Source organism: Tachysurus fulvidraco, chromosome 5 (genome assembly GCF_022655615.1).
Source record: "Tachysurus fulvidraco isolate hzauxx_2018 chromosome 5, HZAU_PFXX_2.0, whole genome shotgun sequence".
Classification (NCBI taxonomy): Eukaryota; Metazoa; Chordata; class Actinopteri; order Siluriformes; family Bagridae; genus Tachysurus; species Tachysurus fulvidraco.
In genome coordinates, this window is record NC_062522.1 from 28,870,972 (window position 1) to 28,893,575 (window position 22,604).

General features: G+C 38.4%; 3 protein-coding genes and 1 pseudogene across 7 annotated transcripts; 1 reads left to right on the forward strand and 3 right to left on the reverse strand.

Annotated features, from left to right (window-relative positions):
- Positions 1–6,316: 6,316 nt before the first annotated feature.
- LOC113634537 (protein NDRG3-like) lies at positions 6,317–18,822 on the reverse strand. Of its 2 annotated transcripts, none has more exons than XM_027133571.2 (2): positions 18,757–18,822; positions 6,317–7,874 (listed from the first exon to the last, which is right to left on the reverse strand). In XM_027133571.2, the coding sequence occupies exon 2, from the start codon at positions 7,841–7,843 to the stop codon at positions 6,791–6,793; it is 1,053 nt and encodes a 350-aa protein (XP_026989372.2). In that variant the 5' UTR covers positions 7,844–7,874; positions 18,757–18,822; the 3' UTR covers positions 6,317–6,790. The 2 variants fall into 2 exon arrangements, with proteins under 2 accessions (XP_026989372.2, XP_047670127.1); XM_047814171.1 differs by lacking the exon at positions 18,757–18,822 and adding an exon at positions 8,220–8,367.
- Positions 6,317–20,923, reverse strand: LOC113634435 (protein NDRG3-like). The gene is made up of 4 exons (XM_047814116.1): positions 20,668–20,923; positions 17,627–18,162; positions 10,070–10,678; positions 6,317–6,699 (listed from the first exon to the last, which is right to left on the reverse strand). The coding sequence occupies exons 2-3, from the start codon at positions 18,129–18,131 to the stop codon at positions 10,161–10,163; spliced, it is 1,023 nt and encodes a 340-aa protein (XP_047670072.1). The 5' UTR covers positions 18,132–18,162; positions 20,668–20,923; the 3' UTR covers positions 6,317–6,699; positions 10,070–10,160.
- Positions 12,617–17,619, forward strand: LOC125141267 (meiosis regulator and mRNA stability factor 1-like). Of its 4 annotated transcripts, XM_047814158.1 has the most exons (8): positions 12,617–12,947; positions 13,062–13,135; positions 13,915–14,151; positions 14,261–14,380; positions 14,501–14,682; positions 15,795–16,015; positions 16,112–16,219; positions 16,970–17,619. In XM_047814158.1, exons 3-8 carry the CDS (start codon positions 13,994–13,996, stop codon positions 17,402–17,404), a joined length of 1,224 nt encoding a protein of 407 aa, XP_047670114.1. In that variant the 5' UTR covers positions 12,617–12,947; positions 13,062–13,135; positions 13,915–13,993; the 3' UTR covers positions 17,405–17,619. The 4 variants fall into 4 exon arrangements, with proteins under 4 accessions (XP_047670114.1, XP_047670113.1, XP_047670116.1 ...); XM_047814157.1 differs by lacking the exon at positions 13,062–13,135; XM_047814160.1 differs by lacking the exon at positions 13,062–13,135 and having other exon boundaries at positions 12,618–12,947; positions 16,112–16,207.
- On the reverse strand, positions 18,823–20,069 carry LOC113634545 (annotated as a pseudogene).
- Positions 20,924–22,604: the final 1,681 nt, after the last annotated feature.

The following is a 22,604-nucleotide window of genomic DNA, read 5'->3' on the forward strand; positions in this document are numbered from 1 at the left end:
AAGAATAGTGGAATTTCACTGCTTTTGGTATTTGGTAATAAGAATAGTGGAATTTCACCGCCTCCAGCTCTGACTGCGCGTGCACGCTGCGCGTACCTGTGCTTCTCCGTTCAAATAAAGCAGACAGCTGAAGACGTACTTTTGAAAGTCTACAACGCACGCGCGTAAAAGCAAAGAAAAAAAAATCGCTCTTGGATCAAACTGAGAAATGGTTTTCTTTCCCATCGACGAAATGTCCTGCATTTTAACGTAATTTTTATTGTTTATTTATGAAAGTAAAAATTATCCTTATAGTTTAGGGTGGCTGAGATCACAGACAGGGGGGCTGAAGCCACCCTAAAAAAGGTCTAGAACCGCCCCTGCTATGCAGTACAGGGTTAAGCATATTAAGCTTTAAAATTGTATATATTATTTTAGTGATTGCTTAGGACAACAATACCAAAAAACAAGTTAGAGTAAGCAAACTTGCACACAAAACAGACAAATAACAGTTGCAAATAATAAGACTTGCAAATAAAGTGCTATAACGGTAAGGATATCGTAATATCCGAAACTGCCTTCGGCGATGACAGAAAGTGACGTCATTTCGCACATGCGCGGAACCGATCGTGTTGCTGTACGGAGCGACAATTGACCTTGAGACTCACTTACGCGATTTACATGGACTGATGCGATACGAGTTTGTACCCAGAAAATCCGGAAACCTGACAAAATATATGTAATTAAAACAACGTAAGTAATATCTTATTTTATAAATAAAAAAGCATTAAGGATGAAATTTTTGAATCTTAATACATTAAGTTTCTAGTTTGAGTTTAACTGCCTGATGCAACAGTATTTCTATAAGTTCCTAGTTTTGATGTATTTACTATTAATCTATATAAAGGTTTCATGTCACCTGTAAGTACATATGATGTAATATAATTTCTTTGTGTATTAACGTGAACAACAGCGTCTGTTTGGGTGTTTTACTAAAGCACAATGTGAATAAATAGGCATCCCTAAGAAAGCCAGCAATGACTCCAATTTGTGATGTGATTCATTTCAATGTTATATTTTGTCTAATAATACGACTCTCTACACTTGTGTATAAGGTTGCATTATACATTGGTATGCATAAGTATTCACAGCTTCCTGAGTCACAGTTGCTGTGGAAGTTTTTCCCCTGTACATTAAAGGGTACCTTTACACCCCTTTTTAACGTTTTTACTGCTTCATTTGTCATTTTATTTCAGTTAATTTGTTTCACTCTTTCCACGTCTTTGTTTGTTTGCCAGACATATTCTTGCTCCTCATATTTATGTATTAAAGTCATGCTCCTAGTGTTCCTGCTTTTGCTCTTCTTGTTTATGTATCACCGTTTGCTTTTGTTCACTTTTCACCATATAACCCCAATTTTATCTTCTCTACACTGGCTACCTGTTAAGTTTAGAATTGATTACAAACTGCTGCTACGTACGTACAAGGCTCTTAATGGTTTAGCTCCCATGTATCTAACTAGTCTTCTAACACGTTACAATCCTTCACGCTCTCCGAGATCACAAAACTCAGGACTTCTGGTAGTTCCCAGAATATCTAAGTCTACTAAAGGTGGTAGAGCGTTTTCGTATTTAGCCTCGAAACTTTGGAATAGTCTTCCTGATAGTGTTCGGGGCTCAGACACACTTTCCCTGTTTAAATGTAGATTAAAAACTCATCTCTTTAGTCAGGCGTACACATAATACATCCTATAGTATCATGCACTAGTACATCAGACCTGCACATTTTTATGAACAGCAGTTATGTTAATCCCTTTCCACTGCTTCTCTATTTGTACCCATCCCGAGGCATCCAGACATTGTCCTCTGTGGGACGTAGCCTTTGGACGTCCACTGAGCCGAGGCCGACTCTAAGAATCCTGAGACATCTCCAGTTAGCCTCTGTGATACTACGGAGATCCGAAGTCCATGATCCTTACACCAATACAACATTTATCTGACTGTAGATTACAATCACACCCCCAGTGTCACCCATATGAGGATGGGTCCCCCTTGATTCTGGTTCCTCTCAAGGTTTCTTCCTTTACCAATTTAAGGGAGTTTTTCCTTGCCACTGCTGCCTGAGTCACCTCAGACTTGCTCATAGGGGAATAAATACATACAGATTGTGAACTATATATATCTAATAATAATCTTGAATTTTTATTCTGTTAATTCTTTAACTTTTATTATTCATTATTTCCTTTATCATTAATTATGTTTACCTTCTGCTCTATGTTTATGTTCTGTAAAGCTGCTTTGAGACAATGTCTATTGTAAAAAGCGCTATACAAATAAACTTGAATTGAATTGAATTGAATTTTACATATTTGAAATTAATATCTGCACTCGTACCTACATTTGTCTCCGTTATGTGATAGTTACACCTATAAGTGGATGAAATAGATATAATTAAGATGTTATGACTCTACAAACAATATCCAATAATACTGACTTATTATAATTGATCAGACATTGCAATCATTTCCACAGTGAAACATTGTGTTCTGCTTATTATTCTACTTAGCTGGTCAGTGAGGTTTGGAGGACAGTTTCCTTATTAATATTTAATAAATTAAAATATTTTTTAAAGATATTTTTATAAGCAAACTTCAGTTGATTGTTTTACAAAATTTAGGGGCCTTTCAGGAACAGGTGTATTTATATTGAGATCTTGTGTCACTTTAAGTGCACAAAGGTGAACTAATTCAACTAATTATGTGAACTTTGGATAGATAACTGCCCCCACACAGCTCACCTTTTAAACACACACAGTATTATGGGGTATTGTTATGACATAAAATCCCAGTTAAGTCTAATTCAGCTCTAAATGGAAAAGGTCAACAGGGTGAACAATTATACTATAAACTAATTTGTATAAGCTGAAAATCATAATGTTGTTAACTTTTTGTGTTTTACTTTTATCAACAGAAATCGATCGTCCCTTCCACAATTCTAATTAACCTTATGATGGAAATTTAAAAGTGAAAGTTTTACATAAAATAAATTTCAACATTAATACAGCCATGGCACGTGGATCCTCATGAAATGCTCCACCTTTGATATCTTTTGAAATATTTAGTTTCCTTTGTGCATAATGATATTTGTGCTTTAAAAAAATATTTACTGTCCAATCTTCTCTTTCAGATCTAAGGATTGTACTGCTGGGAAAAGCTGGAGCTGGAAAGAACAGAGTAGCCAGGTTTATCCTGGGAGACACAACACTGAATGAAGAGAGTGAAGAGTGTCTTTTACATGAAGGTGAACATGCAGGAAGGAGGATCTGCATCGTGAATACACCAGGATGGGACAGAGTTTCTACAGAGTGCACTACAGAGAAAATTAAAAAAGAAATCGTCCGAAGTGTGACACTTTGCTCTGGTTCTGGTGTTGCCCATAAACACTGATGATGAACTATCTGTAAAGGAACTTAAATCAACAAGTTGACACATGGAGCTGCTCTCTGAGAGGGTCTGGGATCACACTGTGGTGCTTTTCCTGTGTGAAGGAGATGTGGACAAAGCCACAATCAAAAAACACATTCAGAAAGCAGAAAGACTCCTGGAAAAGTGCAGAGGCAGACACTGTGTTATGCGTTTGAGTGACTCTAAAACTCAGGTCCATGGACTGCTTGAAGAGATAGACAGCATGGTGGAAGAAAGTCTTGATAATTTCTTTCTGCCACAGGTTTACTATAAAGTGATGCAGAACAAAATAACCCACGATATCAGAGAGCTGGAAAAAAGGTATGAGGACAAAATAGAAATGCTAAAACAAGGAGACCAGAAAAGACTTAGTATGTATAAAAACCAAACTGAGGGAGAACCTTTGCTTAAGCGGAGACGTGGAAGTTTCAATATAATTCCTCCATCTTGTAAGTATCATTCTGCAAGGCCATTATATTATAGCAGAAATACTGCCACTGGTCTCATTTAACTGACTTTCTTGTCTGTTAATTTTTTTTTCCAGTTAATGAAGAAAACCAAGCAGTGGGTTTTGACCAAGAGCAAGTACATAGTAACTTCACTGGCTTTCTAGATGTTTAAAGATGGAAGCCTAGAGTGACAGAGTTCAAAACTTGTGAAAAAGAGAAAATGTGAATACACATCTGATTATGTACAATTAAAAATAAAGCAAAACATTTAAGGGGGGAAAATTTGTCATAACAAAGATATGAGCTTTTTGATTTCTAAAATGAATAACATTCTAACTGTAAATATATAAAAAACTTTATTTTACCTGCAAAACCTCTTGAAAAACTGTAATCTACTGAATACTTTCCATTTATTCATTAATTATAACAACACCAGCATGTGAATAAGTAGCAATCCATAACAAATTTCAGCAAGGACTCCATTTTGTATTGTAGCTTTACAAAAGGACAGTCTCCTTTATGCAGATTTGTGGTTGTACTTTATTATTTTTTTGTTTACTAATGATATAATGGTATAATTTAAGTGGTTTCAGATATTCTTTATAAGAAAACTATATCAATTTATAGTTATCAAAACTTTACTTACTGGGTGTGTTTTCTTAACTCTTTAGTCATGGCAACTGGATCCTTTTATTTAAGTTTCTTTGCACTTTGTTTGTTTGCCAGACATATTCTTATATTTAACACTCCTTATATTTATGTATCAAAGTCATGCTCCTAGTGTTCCTGCTTTTGTTCTTCTTGTTCATGTATCACAGTTTGCTTTTGTTCACTTTTACATAGTATATGAAAACCATGTATGACAGTAATAGAATATTGTTTTAAACACACATACACAGAAGGTCACTTCATACATGATGCAAAGACAATATGTTCAATCTTGAGTACCAAACTTTTTTACACCTGCCTTGTAGGTTCTCTGTCAGGTCACAGATGGCGGAAGAACATAAAAAGAAAGGTCCTACAAGGTGTCTGTTGCATAGATAAATGGCACCATGTTGTTGTAAAGGTTACCTAGTAATAGTAATTAGTATACATAGTGATTGCTAACCTGTCCAAATCTGTGGACTGGATTAGAAATCATCATAATCTGCATTACATATTGTGTACAACTATATATCTTGTCCATTAATACACTAAACACACATATTCATAGGATTATATCATTATATTTCTTTCTTTCTTTTAAACTTATCTGTAACACAGTCCTGTTTTTGGTTAGAAGGTGTTTCTAATCTAATGTTATTGTTTCTTCAACTGACATCTAAAGATCTGTATCATTAATATAAAGATATTTTTGGCACATTGGTGTGTTTGGCACTTGCTAACTGAAGATTTATTAATGACCAATTTGTTTCTAATGACATCATATACTACATCCTCAAATCCTTTTTTTAAACATTTAGTAAACTTGTATGACTAAATAGAATATTAATAGAATATTGATTTGCTGTTTAAGTAGAAACGCACACCCACACGCTAAAATGTCACTTCACACAATGCAAAGACTATTTTCAATCATACTCTATCAGTGTACAATTTACAGAAGTTTCTGTTTTGAAACACCTTTGAGAAAAAAAAACTGTAGTAAAACCAATACAGTAGAAATTGTAATCTTCACTTGAAGTGTAATCTTCACTTCACAAAAACTGGAATAAGACGTGAAAGTCTATATAAGAGCAAAACAGCATTCTAGATAGTGTTTTTCTTGGTTGATATTTATGACACAGACTGGCTCTTATATCCTTATACAACAAAAGTGTCATTTAGTTCCATGGAGTCATATCATGCCTTGACCAGCACTAAAAATGAAACCCTTAAACTAGCTCAAGTTGTTTTGCAAAGACACAAAAAAGGAGAGAGTTAAAAATGTGTTCATTATTACAGTGGAGAGGTTTTATTCTAATGAAATCAAATGACCGATTTTCATTTCATGTTTTCTGCCAATTCCTGTCAACAAACTAAATATTCTCTCAACATACATGGGGAAAAAAGAATGATGGTGTTCCACTATATAGGGATATGTAATTAAATACTACACAAAATGTCCACATTATTCCACATTTTAGAGTGCTGTAGAATTCTCAAATTATAGTACATTCTGACCAGCTGTCACTTAAATGATTGAATCTGCTCAGTGGTTGGAATGATCACCTTTGGAAAACAAAAGGTTATCATTTCAACCGCAGTTTTGGTAAGTTACAGTACATGATAAACAATAACACGGCCTGCTGATCTGAACAATGACTAAGTCAACTTCATTTTTTTATGGTTAATTTTTTATGGTAATCATTAACTTTTTACATGCAAGAGAACATGACAAACTGTATATAAAGTATAAAATGAAACAGACGAAACTCTAGAATAAAACATTAAATCTTTTTTATTAATTCAAAAAATTATATAAAAATAAAAAACTGTTAAATTTTGTAAACAGTAATGTGTAAACTTTGGAACAGTTAGCAGCTTTGACATTATAGAGAACTCTATAATTGAGGTAAGAAAAACAAAACAAAACCGATTAAACGTACAGATTAAAATGGATGAAATTTCATCATCAAATGACTTCATACAACTTTTTTTAGATTAGTGAAAGTGCATGGGTTAAATGCTTACAGCAAGAAGTGTTCTGGAAATCCTTGCTTATTCAACTTAATATATACAACAAAATATTTACTTATAGCAAATATTAATATACTTTCACATTTCCATTCAAATGTCCTGATGTTTTCCTCTGATGTTTTCCTCCTGACTTTTATACATCCGAATATCAGGACCTGACTGACTCCATGGTCTGTGGTCTGGCTTTGCACTCAGGACCTGGGCTGGCAGCAGCGCCCTACGGCTGAGAGTTAATGTGAGTGCGGCTACGTGTGCCATCCACAGAGTTCATGCTGGAAGCTGAGTGCGTATGAGAGCGTGCCAAGCGTGTCATACTGGCAGTGGGCATGTAACCCATGCCCTGGACAAAGTACTTGAAGGCCTCAGCAAGTTTACCAGGTTGTACAACTTGGGGTAGGCCACCACAATCTGCCATCTTCAGAAGGGTGGTCTTTTTGGGGTTTAACCTCGAGTTACACTCAACAACGGCCTCCACAGCTGGAGAGGTATCACCAACAATTAGCAACGCAGGACACTTCAGAGTGTTTACAGTTTCCTCATTAAGCCTTATGACAGGCCTCTCGATCTCAAGATCTCGGCGGCTGTTGTAGGAGTTGCAGAACAGTTGAAGGTTGTCCTGGTTCATGTCCTGAGCGATGTGCAGACGGTATGTCTGAATGATCTCCTGGTTTTCTGTCAGCTCATCTGTGCTGAAATGATGCCCCATTATGATGTCCACCAGGTTGCTGGTCCATCCTGACAACTTTGAGGCAGCCCAGTCCATCCATCCTTTTGCACACGGGTCCACATTAATAAGAACCAGTCCCTCTACCAGTGTAGGCTGATTCAGCGCCAGTCTGGTGAGAATGTGGGCTCCAGCACCAACACCAATCCCAATCACACTATTGATCTTTAAGTGGGTCATGACTGAGGGCAGCATCTCAGCTAGCTGATCCATCGTAGGGTACTGATACCCAGTGGGGAAAGGTGCTGCGTTCTCCTGCTGACCTGGAGCATCCACATGAGCCATGGCAAAATACTGTGTGATTTCCTGCATGTCCTCAAAGTTAAAAAGAGTGTTGAAGCATGACTTATGGTTAAGGCCAATGTCATGGTATGTAAGGATCACGGGCCGGTTGCCTTTAGGTGTTCCTCTCATAGTGACATGGAGAACACCGTGTGGGGACTCAATGTCATGCTCCCGACAGTCGAAATCCTGAAAGTTTCGGGCATTTTTGTCTGTCAGAAGGGGCTTAACTTCGGTCAGCTCCACATCCTGTAACTCATCCATCCTTGCAATGAACAGCTGTCAAATGATCATTCTGTTAGGAGAAAAATAGCAGGAGCAGGGTTTAGACTCAGTATGTGTGTGCGTGTGTGTGTGTGTGTGTGTGTGTGTGTGTGTTAATGAGTTGCCACTACACCGTTATAACAACATAGAAACAAAATAAGAATGTATTATTTATTTCCTGCAATAGTTAGACTGCAGCTTCAAGACAAATTTCCATAAATATATCACCTGAACATCAAACTTATCATTCGTAAGGCCTTTAAATAAAATAAAAGCACGTGTAAAACAATGCTTTTGCATATCAATAAAACAACAAACTTAATAGTACTCAAAGTGCCTGTCGTTGGGGCCCGTTGGTGCACGTTACACAACTCACCAAGTTGAAGAGTTCAGTAGCTCGTATTTAGCTCCTCACACACTGCTTTCTGATCCTCTGCTTCACAAAGTGTCCGTCCCCACGGCCGAGGCGATGTCCTGCAGTCTGTCCTGCAGCCTTTAGAGTTAGAGTTAGATTATCAAATAGGCCACGCCTACCTGATGACGCAATATCTGTTACTACGGTTATGGAAGAATTAGTTAGATTATCAAATAGGCCACGCCTACCAGATGACGCAATATCTGTTACGCTGTTCTGAAATCCCTGGAAATAAGTGCATTCCGTTTGCTATAATTGGTGCCCTTATTGGATCGGTGGTTGGATCGAATTATGGAGTGGTGGGCTCTGGGATCATCATTGGGATCATAGTAGCAATTACACTGGGTCTATACCTGATTACAGAGTCTTAGTCACTTGGCGCGAACAATCAGTTGTAAATGAAAACAACAACAACAACATTTAACCCAGGGATTTGAGATTTAATTTAAATTTCGGGAGGCTCCATATGAGATGGTGTATAAGTGTAAATATATCAGTATGACAGGTTGTAACTGTAATTACACCTGTATTGATGAGACTTACACACAGTCTGAACTTAACTGTATTGTAGCATTTCACTGCCCTCTAGTGGCCGTCATATACAATATACACATCTCAATAGAACACCTTTATATTATTTTATTATAACTGAAGTTTTATTTGAGAAATGACAAACATTGTATTCACTGCCAAACCCTATAGGGCTCCCAACAGCACCTGTGGAACATGGACATGCTGCTATTGAGTTCCAGGAGCCTGAAAATTTTAAGAGTGAAGCACTAATTCACTGATATCATTGATATTTATGACACAGACTGGCTCTTATATCCTTATACACCAAAAGTGCAATTTAGTTTCATGGAGTCATATCATGCCTTGACCAGCACTAAAAATGAAACCCTTAAACTAGCTCAAGTTGTTTTGCAAAGACACTAAAAAGGAGAGAGTTAAAAATGTGTTCATTATTACAGTGGAGAGGTTTTTTCTAATGAAATCAAATGACCGATTTTCATTTCATTTTTTCTGCCAATTCCTGTCAACAAACAAAATATTCTCTCAACATATATGGGGCAAAAAGAATGATGGTGTTCCACTATATAGGGATATGTAATTAAATACTACACAAAATGTCGACATTATTCCACATTTTAGAGTGCTGTAGAATTCTCAAATTATAGTAAATTCTGACCAGCTGTCACTTAAATGATTGAATCTGCTCAGTGGTTGGAATGATCACCACAAAAGGTTATCATTTCAACCATTTTTGGTAAGTTACAGTACATGATAAACAATAACACGGCCTGCTGATCTGAACAATGACTAAGTCAACTTAATTTTTTTATGGTTAACATTTAGGTAATCGTTAACTTTTTACATGCAAGAGAACATGACAAACTGTATATAAAGTATAAAATGAAACAGATGAAACCCGAGAATATAACTTTAAATCTTTTTTTTATAAATTCAAAAAATTATATAAAAATAAAAAACTGTGTTAAATATTGTAAACAGTAATGTGTAAACTTTGGAACAGTTAGCAGCTTTGACATTATAGAGAACTCTATAATTGAGGTAAGAAAAACAAAACAAAACAGATAAACGTACAGATTAAAATGGATGAAATTTCATCATCAAATGACTTCATACAACTTTTTTTAGATTAGTGAAAGTGCATGGGTTAAATGCTTACTGCAAGAAGTGTTCTGGAAATCCTTGCTTATTCAACTTAATATATACAACAAAATATTCACTTATACTTATAGCATTAATATACTTTCACATTCCCATTAAAATGTCCTGATGTTTTCATCCTGACTTTTATCCATCCGAATATCAGGACCTGACTGACTCCATGGTCTGTGGTCTGGCTTTGCACTCAGGACCTGGGCTGGCAGCAGCGCCCTACGGCTGAGAGTTAATGTGAGTGCGGCTACGTGTGCCATCCACAGAGTTCATGCTGGAAGCTGAGTGCGTACGAAAGTGTGCCAAGCGTGTCATACTGGCAGTGGGCATGTAACCCATGCCCTGGACAAAGTACTTGAAGGCCTCAGCAAGTTTACCAGGTTGTACAACTTGGGGTAGGCCACCACAATCTGCCATCTTCAGAAGGGTGGTCTTTGTGGGGTTTAACCTCGAGTTACACTCAACAACAGCCTCCACAGCTGGAGAGGTATCACCAACAATTAGCAACGCAGGACACTTCAGAGTGTTTACAGTTTCCTCATCAAGCCCTATGACAGGCCTCTCGATCTCAAGATCTCGGCGTCTGTTGTAGGAGTTGCAGAACAGTTTAAGGTTGTCCTGGTTCATGTCCTGAGCGATGTGCAGACGGTATGTCTGAATGATCTCCTGGTTTTCTGTCAGCTCATCTGTGCTGAAATGATGCCCCATCACAATGTCCACCAGGTTGCTGGTCCATCCTGACAACTTTGCCCATAAACGCTGATGATGAACTATCTGTAAATGAACTTAAATCAGCAAGCAGCTGCTCTCTGAGATGGTCTGGACTCACACTGTGGTGCTTTTCCTGTGTGAAGGAGATGTGGAGGAATCCACAATCAAAGAACACATTCATAAAGCAGAAAAACTCCTGGAAAAGTGCAGAGCCGAACACTGAGTTATGCGTCTGAGTGACTCTGAAACCCAGGTCCATGGACTGCTTGAAGTGATAGACGACATGGTGGAAGACCAAGCATGCTGGTTATAGCTTCCAGCAACAGGCTTCTGAAGAATTGATGCAGAGCAAAATGTCATGCAAAGAAGATACACAAAAGAAACCAAATAAACAGCAGAGTGAAAAAAAATACAAAAGAAAGATGTGCCTAGGAAGAGACGTGGAAGCCTCCAAGGGTTACATTAAATTTGATAATGAATTCATGACACTGACTAAAGCAAACTAAGTATTATATTACACTGATGTCTATACTATTTCTTTTTCCACAGTGACTACAGATACAGAAAATTCAGAAAGACAAAGAGAGAGAACTGAGGCCAAAAAGAACATAAATCAGGACCAGTTGCAGTGGAATTATCTCAAACCCGTAGTAGTGATCCTAATGTCCTTCATGGGTGCTCTTATAGTCTCAGTGGCAGGAGCCCAATATGGAACAAAGGGGCAGCTGTGGGGATTCTCATTGGATTTGTTTCACTACTGATCATTAGTTTGTGTCTGGTCAGTCTAGTACAATATGAAATAATGAAATATATGAAATAAATAGGGATTCTGTCTGTCTGCTTTCAATTGTACACTGCTATTGCTGATGGTGCATTATGTTTTTGCATCATGTGTGAAGTGACTGTGTGTGTTGCAACTGCAGTAGCAAATCAATATTATATTACTGTCACTCATGTTTTCATTATTAAAAAAAAACATTTGCAGGTGTAATGTCTAACATTTCATTAGAGATCTAGCAGGGAAATGCAAAATCAATTTGGCAGAAATTTATATAGATATTCATTTGTATGGACTGGTGATAGTTAAAATTTGTACTTTGATGTAAAAAGTGATGTATTTTTTTGTATACCTTTTTGTACCTCAGGCTGCCTACGTCTGCTCACTTATTCAATAGCGTATTGATAACATAAGTAGAGAAATAAGTATTTTAAACAAGACTTCTCTCCAGGGTAATATACATTTCACCCAAATTTTATTGGCTAGTTCAATGATACTTTTTGAACGCGTTTAAATTGACTGCGATATTTTAAAGAAATATTCACCTCAAAGTCAAACTTTGTTTTTTTTGTTGTTGTTGTTGTTGTTTATGTGACTTTAGTACACTTATTTAATGTGGCAAAAGTATTTTGGGACAGGAATAAAGAAAAGATTGAACGGTCTTTGGCACCTCAACTATCTAACTTTCACTATATGTTCATCTCAATTTTGTGATTTGCTTCCAACTGCAAATTGCTTTGTGTATCATATTTAATAAACCAATACAATTTAAATATTTAAATAAACATGTATAGTCACACTATTGTAGCAGTGTTGCATGCAGTAGGTAAGGTAAGTAGTGATTGTTCATTTAAAGTTTACTCAAGTGGAAGAATGTAAGTAATAAACTTACACTTACCGGCACTATGCATTATATTTTGAAAAAGTAGATTATCTTAATATCAAAACCTTAAATTTTCTCTGAACTTAATGATAAATACATGTCTGACCGTTAGAACGAACCAAAAAAAAAACTAGAAAATCGCATTCATGACAATTTATGGTGATTTTATTTCTTTGCCTACATTGAAGCTGATGCATTAAGAGGAGGGGGTTCCCTGTACCAAGATGGCGGCTCTATTGACGCATTCGTTCCAATGTACTGCCATATACAAGGCGACATCTAGTGTATATAATATCTATGATTCCTTTACTACTACACGGTTGGCGCGAGTACGTTTAGGGGTGGTGTGTGCGCGAGACAGAATGGGTGGAAGGTAGAAGGTGTGTTTATAGGTTAGCTTGTAGGCTAACGACGACAAATTAACGACTTATTTAAAAATAAGTACATGGGGCTTAAAGTCTGACTTTCTGATTAGCAAGATATTGCGTTTAACACGTCCTGTTTTACATCGACGTGCTAAAATAGTCTTTGACAATAAAGTTGAATCTAATCTAATCTAGAATAGTCTTTGTACCTCGAGCACAACACAGTCTGTCAGAAGGGAGCACATTACTGCCATCAGAGTTTAAGAAAGGTTGGTCAGCAGCACAGCTTTTAAATATTTCAAAGTTGCTGTTTAGCTAATTTCTTGCCTACAAGAGTACATCATAGATGTATGTGCACTATAGCGTGAAATCGGTATTTACAGATAAGGGAAGACACAAAGAGCCATTTCTGAGGCAAAATTCCACTTTTCAAAATCACTGAAATTTATGAGAAAAAGTGAGTCACTTTTTTTTTTTTTTTACATGTGTACAGTACACTGGTTATACAAAATGTCACTAACTGCATAAAAAAAGATTGTATTAGAATTTGGATAAATTTCAGTAAAATTTAATTTAAAATGATTTAACATATAATAAACTAAATCATTGATTCTACTTGATGTAAATAGCTGTCAGCTGAATTAGCAGTGTCCACAATTTTTGGCACCCTTGATAGAGATGGATTCAAGACTTGTTTAACTTAATTGCACATGGAAAAATATGAAGGCGTTTTAACCATTCATCAAAGTATATTATTCAAAAATAAATTTACTCATTAAACATATTTTACAAAATTATGTTGGAGGGTTACTTGGGCCTCCACTTTCATTTATTACCTTGTGCAACATAATGGGAGATTCTTCTCCTATAATACTTAATGAGATAAGAGAGTACAACACCCGCGGTATGTAACCCTTGCATCAACCGAGCACTATGTATAATGGTAACTGTTATTAATTGTGGAACATTCCAGTTTATGCTGCTGAATAATCAATTAATAAAGCAATTGCTTAAGAAAAAGGGTTTTGAGCAGTCAAAACTCTGCAGGCATTCTAATACTCCAGCATAATGAATCATATGCTTATTACCATCTCAATTTGGACTTGGATCTCTGTTATTTGCTCAATATGCCTGAAGGTGCATTTGGTGAGTTTAACTGTAATTACAATATTGGTGTGTATCTGAATAACAATAGTTTAATCTTTCATGGTTTGAGCGTGTTAACCTGGTCTGCAGGTTTGGTCGTGAACTGGTGGTGAGCGATCTCTACAGATTGCCGGAGGTCGTGGCTGTGCGTGAACAAGGCGGCGGACGTATGGTGTGTCTTCTACCCAGCAGCCTAGCCAGACATAGTCCATTAGGTTCCTCGCAGTCCCATGATGGCTCTTCCACCAGTGGCAGTCCTGTGCTGTTTGAGGAGCTTGAGTATCATGAACCTGTCTGCAAGCGTCATTACACACAGCAAGATTTCAGGTATGACCATAAGCACAGGACTGTAACAATGTGAATTAAAATGAATGGCATGTTTTCAGATAATCAGTGCTACCATTCACTTGTCTTATGTTTATGTATTTTTGTGTAGTGAGGCAGATTATGACCCTGACACGTACAAGATTCCATTTGTTGCGGTGTCTCTGAAAGCCTTTTCTGCTCACGTGCACAGTCTTCTGCAGTCACACGAGGGTACCATCCCCTTGCTCAGGTAACACATTTGCTCTCATTTACATGCTAGCAACAGGTGCTAAGTTGAGTCTTTATTATTGCACGAAAAATAGAAATCATTTTGTTTGTATGTGAATAACATGGCTAATATTTTAATCAGCTTTCTAGAATGTTATGCATCAGAGTTCAGCCCATTAACAGTGGCTGAAGAAGGGAAGCTGGAGGGAAGCGTTCCCCTGGAACACCTCATTACATGTATCCCAGGCATCACCATTGTAACCGCACAGAACGGCTTCAAGGTCATCAAATGGATCCACAACAAACCCCCACCACCTAATGCAGGTATACATGTACAGTATGCATGAGTGAGTGAGTAAACAACATGAGCGAAGCATCTGTCTGAAATTTATTACATTACAATTGATTCAGAATGTTAACTGCAGTCTCTTTGGCCTTTCAGGTAATTGTTCTTTGATGTTCTAAATAGACATTCAGTGACATTTTTGTTGTTACTGATTGTGCCTTATTAGAATGATGGAGTTGGGTGCACGTGTCAGATCGCAGTAGGCTAATGCTGTAATTATTTTAGCTGAAAATCTGTAATCGTATGTACATGATTCAAGCGTGTGAACGTCACCCTTTTTTCCCAGAGCCTTCGACTAGCCACTTACCATGCATGCAGCCTGTGTGTACGTCTTCAGCTAGGTTTACAAATGAAACCATCTGCCAAATAATGCTTTTTCCCCCTCAGTCATGCAAATTGGGGTCCATACATTGTGAATAAAGTTTTTCATGTGTTTTCTGGACGAACATATGGCAGATCGAAATATCCATCAGCCTGCTTGCTAGTTGAAATTTGCAAAATGTTGAATCCATCTCAACTTATTTTGCCACACTTGCTGTTGCATAATCTTTTACCCTTTTGAAAATAAATGGGGAGAAAATATTGGATAGTTAATTCTTGTTCAGTGAGCATGAAAGGCAACCTTGAATGTTAGTGAATACATTTGAATATCAAAAAAAACCCTCCCCCATTCCACACACATCACAATCTATAAATCATTTCAAGCCAAATTCTATAAACTGTGTGAAAACCTTTCCAGTACTCTGCTGAACAAGAACAGTTTATTAACTGTAGTCTAGTTTTTAAGCCTATGTTTTTGTGTCATTCTCCTAGAAGTGTAGCATATCAATTAGGTTTTAGCTGTTTGGGAGAATCTCCTCCTGGTTGTAACATAAAACAAGCTTTGGTCGGCTGCGTAAGGTGCGCTGACATTTTGTAAAGCTTGTGTTTGGCCAATTAGCTGTAGTTATGGTTTTATTTTGATTTTTACTGCTCCACAGAAAAGTACAGCAACCTGTAAACAGATATCCTAAGAACACAACAATTCTCCCAAAAGTAATAAAATAAAACATGTGTAGTGACCATTTGTTCTGAATTTCCCTTTCTACAGACCCATGGCTACAGCGCTGTAAGAGCCCAGTAGGAAATCCCCAGCTGATCCAGTTCAGTCGAGAAATCATAGACCTGATGAAAAACCAGCCGTGCTGCCTGATGCCCATCACTAAATTCATCCCTGCCTACCATCATCACTTTGCTAAACAGTGCAGAGTCTCTGATTATGGCTTCTCCAAACTGCTAGAGCTGCTGGAGGCTGTACCACACGTACTACAGGTTGCAGTACTAAGGAATTCCTGAAGCAAGTGCTACACAGTAGTCTATATATACTCATGTTTGCCTGGACCATAAGTGTTGTCTTTTCCACTGCAGATTCTGGGCCTGGGCTCTAAGCGGTTGCTGACCCTCACACACAGGGCACAGGTGAAGCGTTTCACACAAGATCTGCTCAAACTGCTCAAGTTTCAGGCAAGCAAGCAGGTCATCATCAGAGACTTCATGCAGGGTAAAGAATAGTGCATAGAACTGACCAATGGTAGATTGGTCAGTTCTATGCACTATTCTTTACTCTCTTTTCTGTTTAGTGATACTGTAATTAGTGTACACACCCAAATACACGAGATGTAGCTTATAACACCTGCTGTGAAAATGCTGGTCTGATTAGTCAGTTTTATCATTTGTTCCCTTGTATTCTTAGTTAGAATAATAACAGACACATTATGTTAATAATCGTATGATAATATGCAGTGACCACATGAGTATAATTTTAAACTTTATTAAAAATGTCATGGGTGGGTCATTGTCTCAGGTGTGATGATGCATCAGTATTCATGGGTGTTGTATGACTTAATACAGACTTTCTCGAACAAAAAGTTCCATACAAATGTTAATCGGTCTGATGGTTTTCACAACAATATTGTAACAAAGGCTCAAATCTACATAATCTAGGGTGCAAAAGTCTGCGAAATGGTTTGAGACCCAACATCTCAAAAATTTGGACCCATCTCCAGGGTTTTAGTGTCTTAAATGTGTTACAACAGTTAAGCTAAAAGCTTATTCATAAGACTTGTATGCACACCAGTTCTTTTCAAATATTTTTCAATATTATAAAAGTTAGATCACCTCACTTTTAATACTACAAACCTTTTTAAAATAAATTAGGTGACCATGAGATGTGTGCATCAGACTATTGTGCAATATCTGAACTGTTTTCCACGTTTTGCTCCTTAGAGCGGACCACAGAGGAGATGGAACGCACCAGACAGTTTGGGAAGGAGGTGGTGGATCTGTTGTGTCACCAACCGCACTTTCGCATGCCTTTCAGCAAGTTCATCCCCACTTATCACCACCACTTTGGCCGCCAGTGCAAGCTCACCTATTATGGGTTCTCTAAGCTCATGGAGCTGTTTGAAGCCATTCCTAATGTCCTTCAGGCGAGTGCCATCTCTTAGCCATCTCTTTGATGGATTGTTATTCCATGTCACTGCCCTGCCTTCGTTCATGACTTTAAAGTGTTTCATCCTGCACTCCCTTAGCATGATGATGTTTGTATATTTCTTTTCTGTTGTCTTGTTTAGCGGGTTTCTTTGGGCCGAAGACTTATCCTGCATCTGTTTATGCAGTCTGGGTTATCCCAGGACAAAAATAACTAGACTGAACACCTAACACGCTGCCGTTAGGCTCTGTATTTGCATAGAGAGAGCCACGTTTTGGGAGAATCTCCCTGAAAAACCTCCCTGTTTTAGTTTAGCGGTCCTGTTGTTGGTTTAATGCAGTCTAGTCCAGTTTACAGCTCATGTTCCTGATTTCCCGACTCGCCGTTGGGCTCATTAAGCCCTATGACCACAATCTGCCATTTTCAGAAGGGTGGTCTTTGTGGGGTTTAACCTCGAGTTTTGCTGGTCCATCCTGACAACTTTGAGGCAGTGTAGGCCAGTGTAGGCTGATTCAGCGCCAGTCTGGTGAGAATGTGGGCTCCAGCACCAACACCAATCCCAATCACACTATTGATCTTTAAGTGGGTCATGACTGAGGGCAGCATCTCAGCTAGCTGATCCATCGTAGGGTACTGATACCCAGTGGGGAAAGGTGCTGCGTTCTCCTGCTGACCTGGAGCATCCACATGAGCCACGGCAAAATACTGTGTGATTTCCTGCATGTCCTCAAAGTTAAAAAGAGTGTTGAAGCATGACTTATGGTTAAGGCCTATGTCATGGTATGTAAGGATCACGGGCCGGTTGCCTTTAGGTGTTCCTCTCATAGTGACATGGAGAACACCGTGGGGGGACTCAATGTCATGCTCATGACAGTCGAAATCCTTAAAGATTAGGGCATTTTTGTCTGTCAGAAGGGGCTTAATCTCCGTCGGCTCCACATCCTGTAACTCATCCATCCTTGCAATGAACAGCTGTCAAATGATCATTCTGTTAGGAAAAAAATAGCAGGAGCAGGGTTTAGACTCAGGCATGTGAGTGTGAACGCTGGCTGTGAGCTCTGCACATCTCCACTTAACAGCCTGATTGATGTCCATATTAATGTCTCATATTAAGATCTCCCTGTACTCAAGTAGACTTACAACACAACCAGGAAATAGTATTTGAGGTGGCTAACAAAGAAACTCGGTTAATATTCAGTAGCGCTGTGCCTCCATTGGTGATTTGTACATTTACTGGTAGTGAGCAGTGCGTAATGTATATCACCAGGACATGAAAATACAGTAACAGTAAAATGTCCTAAACTTGGTGTGTGTGTGTTAATGAGTTGCCACTACACCCAGTTATAACAACATAGAAACAAAATAAGAATGTATTATTTATTTCCTGCAATAGTTAGACTGCAGCTTCAAGACAAATTTCCAGAAATATATCACCTGAACCTCAAACTTATCATTCGTAAGGCCTTTAAATAAAATAAAAGGACGTGTAAAACAATGCTTTTGTATATCAATAAAACAACAAACTTAATAGTACTCAAAGTGCCTGTCGTTGGGGCCCGTTGGTGCACGTTACACAACTCACCAAGTTGAAGAGTTCAGTAGCTCTTATTTAGCTCCTCACACACTACTTCCCGATCCTCTGCTTCACCAAGGATGAAACCTATTGTAATCCCCTAGACATGTTTCCTGAGACACAGCACAATGTTTTGAATTTAAAAGAAACTCGGTTTTGAATTTAAAAGAAACTTCTGAGCTGGAAATGCTTCTATCCAAGTCAAGAGTCATTATCCATCCATCCAGGAGACGTTTATCCATCCGAATATCAGGACCTGACTGACTCCATGGTTTGTGGTCTGGCTTTGCACTCAGGACCTGGGCTGGCAGCAGTGCCCTCTGGATGGGAGTTAATGTGAGTGCGGCTACGTGTGCCTTCCACAGAGTTCATGCTGGAAGCTGAGTGGGTACGAGAGCGTGCCAAGCGTGTCATACTGGCAGTGGGCATGTAACCCATGCCCTGGACAAAGTACTTGAAGGCCTCAGCAAGTTTACCAGGTTGTACAACTTGGGGTAGGCCACCACAATCTGCCATCTTCAGAAGGGTGGTCTTTGTGGGGTTTAACCTCGAGTTACACTCAACAATGGCCTCCACAGTTTCCTCATTAAGCTCTATGATGGGCCTCTCAATCTCAAGATCTCGGTGGCTGTTGTAGGAGTTGCAGAACAGTTGAAGGTTGTCCTGGTTCATGTCCTGGGCGATGTGCAGACGGTATGTCTGAATGATCTCCTGTTTTTTTTGCTGAAATGATGCCCCATCATAATGTCCACCAGAAAAGCTGGTCCATCCTGACAACTGCCCAGTCCACCCATCCTTTTGCACACAGGTCCACATTAATAAGAACCAGTCCCTCTACCAGTGTAGGCTGATTCAGCGCCAGTCTGGTGAGAATGTGGGCTCCAGCACCAACACCAATCCCAATCACACTATTGATCTTTAAGTGGGTCATGACTGAGGGCAGCATCTCAGCTAGCTGATCCATCGTAGGGTACTGATACCCAGTGGGGAAAGGTGCTGCGTTCTCCTGCTGACCTGGAGCATCCACATGAGCCACAGCAAAATATTGTGTGATTTCCTGCATGTCCTCAAAGTTAAAAAGAGTGTTGAAGCATGACTTATGGTTAAGGCCTATGTCATGGTATGTAAGGATCACGGGCCGGTTGCCTTTAGGTGTTCCTCTCATAGTGACATGGAGAACACCGTGGGGGGACTCAATGTCATGCTCCTGACAGTCGAAATCCTGAAAGTTTCGAACATTTTTGTCTGTCAGAAGGGGCTTAATCTCCGTCGGCTCCACATCCTGTAACTCATCCATCCTTGCAATGAACAGCTGTCAAAAGATTGTTTTGTTAGGAGAAAAATAGCAGGAGCAGTGTTTAGACTCAGGCATGTGAGTGTGAACGCTGGCTGTGAGCTCTGTACATCTCCACTCAACAGCCTGATTGAGGTATTAATGTCTCATATTAAGATCTCCCTGTACTCAAGTAGACTTACAACACAACCAGGAAATAGTATTTGAGGTGGCTAACAAAGAAACTCGGTTAATATTCAGTAGCGCTGTGCCTCCACTGGTGATTTGTACATTTACTGGTAGTGAGCAGTGCGTAATGTATATCACCAGGACATGAAAATACAGTAACAGTAAAATGTCCTAAACTTGGTGTGTGTGTGTGTTAATGAGTTGCCACTACACCCAGTTATAACAACATAGAAACAAAATAAGAACGTATTATTTATTTCCTGCAATAGTTAGACTGCAGCTTCAAGACAAATTTCCAGAAATATATCACCTGAACATCAAACTTATCATTCGTAAGGCCTTTAAATAAAATAAAAGCACGTGTAAAACAGTGCTTTTGTATATCAATAAAACAACAAACTTAATAGTACTCAAAGTGCCTGTCGTTGGGGCCCGTTGGTGCACGTTACACAACTCACCAAGTTGAAGAGTTCAGTAGCTCTTATTTAGCTCCTCACACACTACTTTCTGATCCTCTGCTTCACAAAGTGTCTGTCCCCACGGCCGAGGCGATGTCCTGTAGTCTGTCCTGCAGCCAGAAGCTCCAGCTCACCAAATGTGGCTCACAATCCGTGTTCAGCGTGTTAAGACGACCACAACGTAAAGTAAAAAAATAAGGGAGCATACCTGCGAAGGACAAAACAGTCATACAGGTAGATTTATTTTAGAAAACAAATAAATAACCAAAACCTACAGTTATGGTTAGGGTTAGAGTTAGAGTTAGATTATCAAATAGGCCAAGCTTACCTGATGACGCAATATCTGTTACGCTGTTCTGAAATCCCTGGAAACAAGTGCATCCCGTAGCTAAGCATCGTTAGCATTCACTGCAATGTACGCCAGCGAGACCACGATGTTCGCGACCGGCTCCACTCAGTTTAGAGAGTGAAGGAAAATGGGCTCCACGGGACCAACTGATCCCAAACAGTTAGAACTCCTTTTCGTTATCAGAAAACAATTTCTTTTCTTTATTTCCCTCCAGCTCGCCCCTTGTGCACACTTCTTTACGTCTCTCACTCTTCGCGGTAGTGATGGACGGTTCATGAACGAATCGTTCTTATGAACCGGTTCTTTTTAGTGAACTGGACGAACCAGGACTTCAGGGGCGATTTTGGAAAACGTTTATTTAATAACAAATTAAACATATTGGGATATTAAACATTTATATATATAAAAAAAAATACAACATACAACTGTTCACTCAATATATGTCAGTTAATTTTTCTATTGACTATTGTGCAGGTTAGTCTTTATTTTTATATGCCGGTTTTTGTAAGTTGATGATTAGTTTATTAACTTTATATCTTTAAGACATGTAAAACATCCATGTTTGCACATCAATGTCTGTACTGGGTGTTTTAGTTGCAAAACTTAAATGTAAGAAATGTTTTCAACTAAAGTTCTGATTACAAAGAACCTTTAAAATGTGTTAAATTGATTGTATTAATATCTGCCGGCAGCAGTGGTATGAAGAAATTTACATCATTACGTCATTGTGAATGACGTCATTACGTCAGGATGTAAAAGAACTGGATTTTTAAACTGGTTCATTAAAACGAACTGTCCGAAAGAACCGGTTTGCGGAAAAGAACCGAACCTCCCATCACCTTGGTAAATCATGTGATCTTTGAAGGCGTATACTTATTTTATTTTATTTATTTATTTTTTAACAACTTACCAGGAAAAACAATAAAAACTCCTCATGGTCCTAGAGACTGTCAGTTGATGATGTTTTATCACACCATGTTGTACTAATGTAACGGTTACCTTAGTTCACAATATTGTGCTCACCTGTCCAGACCAGCAGACTGGATTAGAAAACTTCATAATCCGTATGATTTATTGTGTAGTATATAAATTGTCTATCCAAACATTTTCACACCACAGTGAATTTAATGGGTCATAAGGTAATATATTTCCTATTTAATGGTTCTACAACTGAGGCCAAAAAGTTGATGCTAAAGATATTCAACTCCAACCATGTATAAACCTGCAGGTATGTAACTGAAAAGTAATAATGCAGCAACTAAACAGGAAAATTTTATTAACATACAAGTGTTTTCTAGATACTTTATTACTGACCAAATAACATGTGAAATACTATTTATGCTAAATTTTTTACATATATGAGAACCAAGTATGACAGTAATAGAATATTGTTTTAAACACACTCACATGCACAGAAGGTCACTTCATACATGATGCAAAGACAATATGTTCAATCTTGAGTACCAAAATTTCTTACACCTGCCTTGTACGTTCTGTCTCATGTCACAGATGGTGGAAGAACATAAAAAGAAAGGTCCTACAAGGTGTCTGTTGCATAGATAAATGGCACCATGTTGTTGTAGTGTAA

Coding starts and splice junctions, on each gene's coding strand:
- LOC125141267 (XM_047814158.1), top strand. CDS start 13,994: ATGGTGTGTCTTCTACCCAGCAGCCTAGCCAGACATAGTCCATTAGGT. Junction 14,152..14,260: donor TACACACAGCAAGATTTCAG/GTATGACCATAA, acceptor ATTTTTGTGTAG/TGAGGCAGATTATGACCCTG. Junction 16,016..16,111: donor CTGTACCACACGTACTACAG/GTTGCAGTACTA, acceptor TTTCCACTGCAG/ATTCTGGGCCTGGGCTCTAA.
- LOC113634435 (XM_047814116.1), bottom strand. CDS start 18,131: ATGGATGAGTTACAGGATGTGGAGCCGACGGAGATTAAGCCCCTTCTG. Junction 10,679..17,626: donor ATGGACCAGCAAAACTCGAG/GTTAAACCCCAC, acceptor CAAAGTTGTCAG/GATGGACCAGCAACCTGGTG.
- LOC113634537 (XM_027133571.2), bottom strand. CDS start 7,843: ATGGATGAGTTACAGGATGTGGAGCTGACCGAAGTTAAGCCCCTTCTG.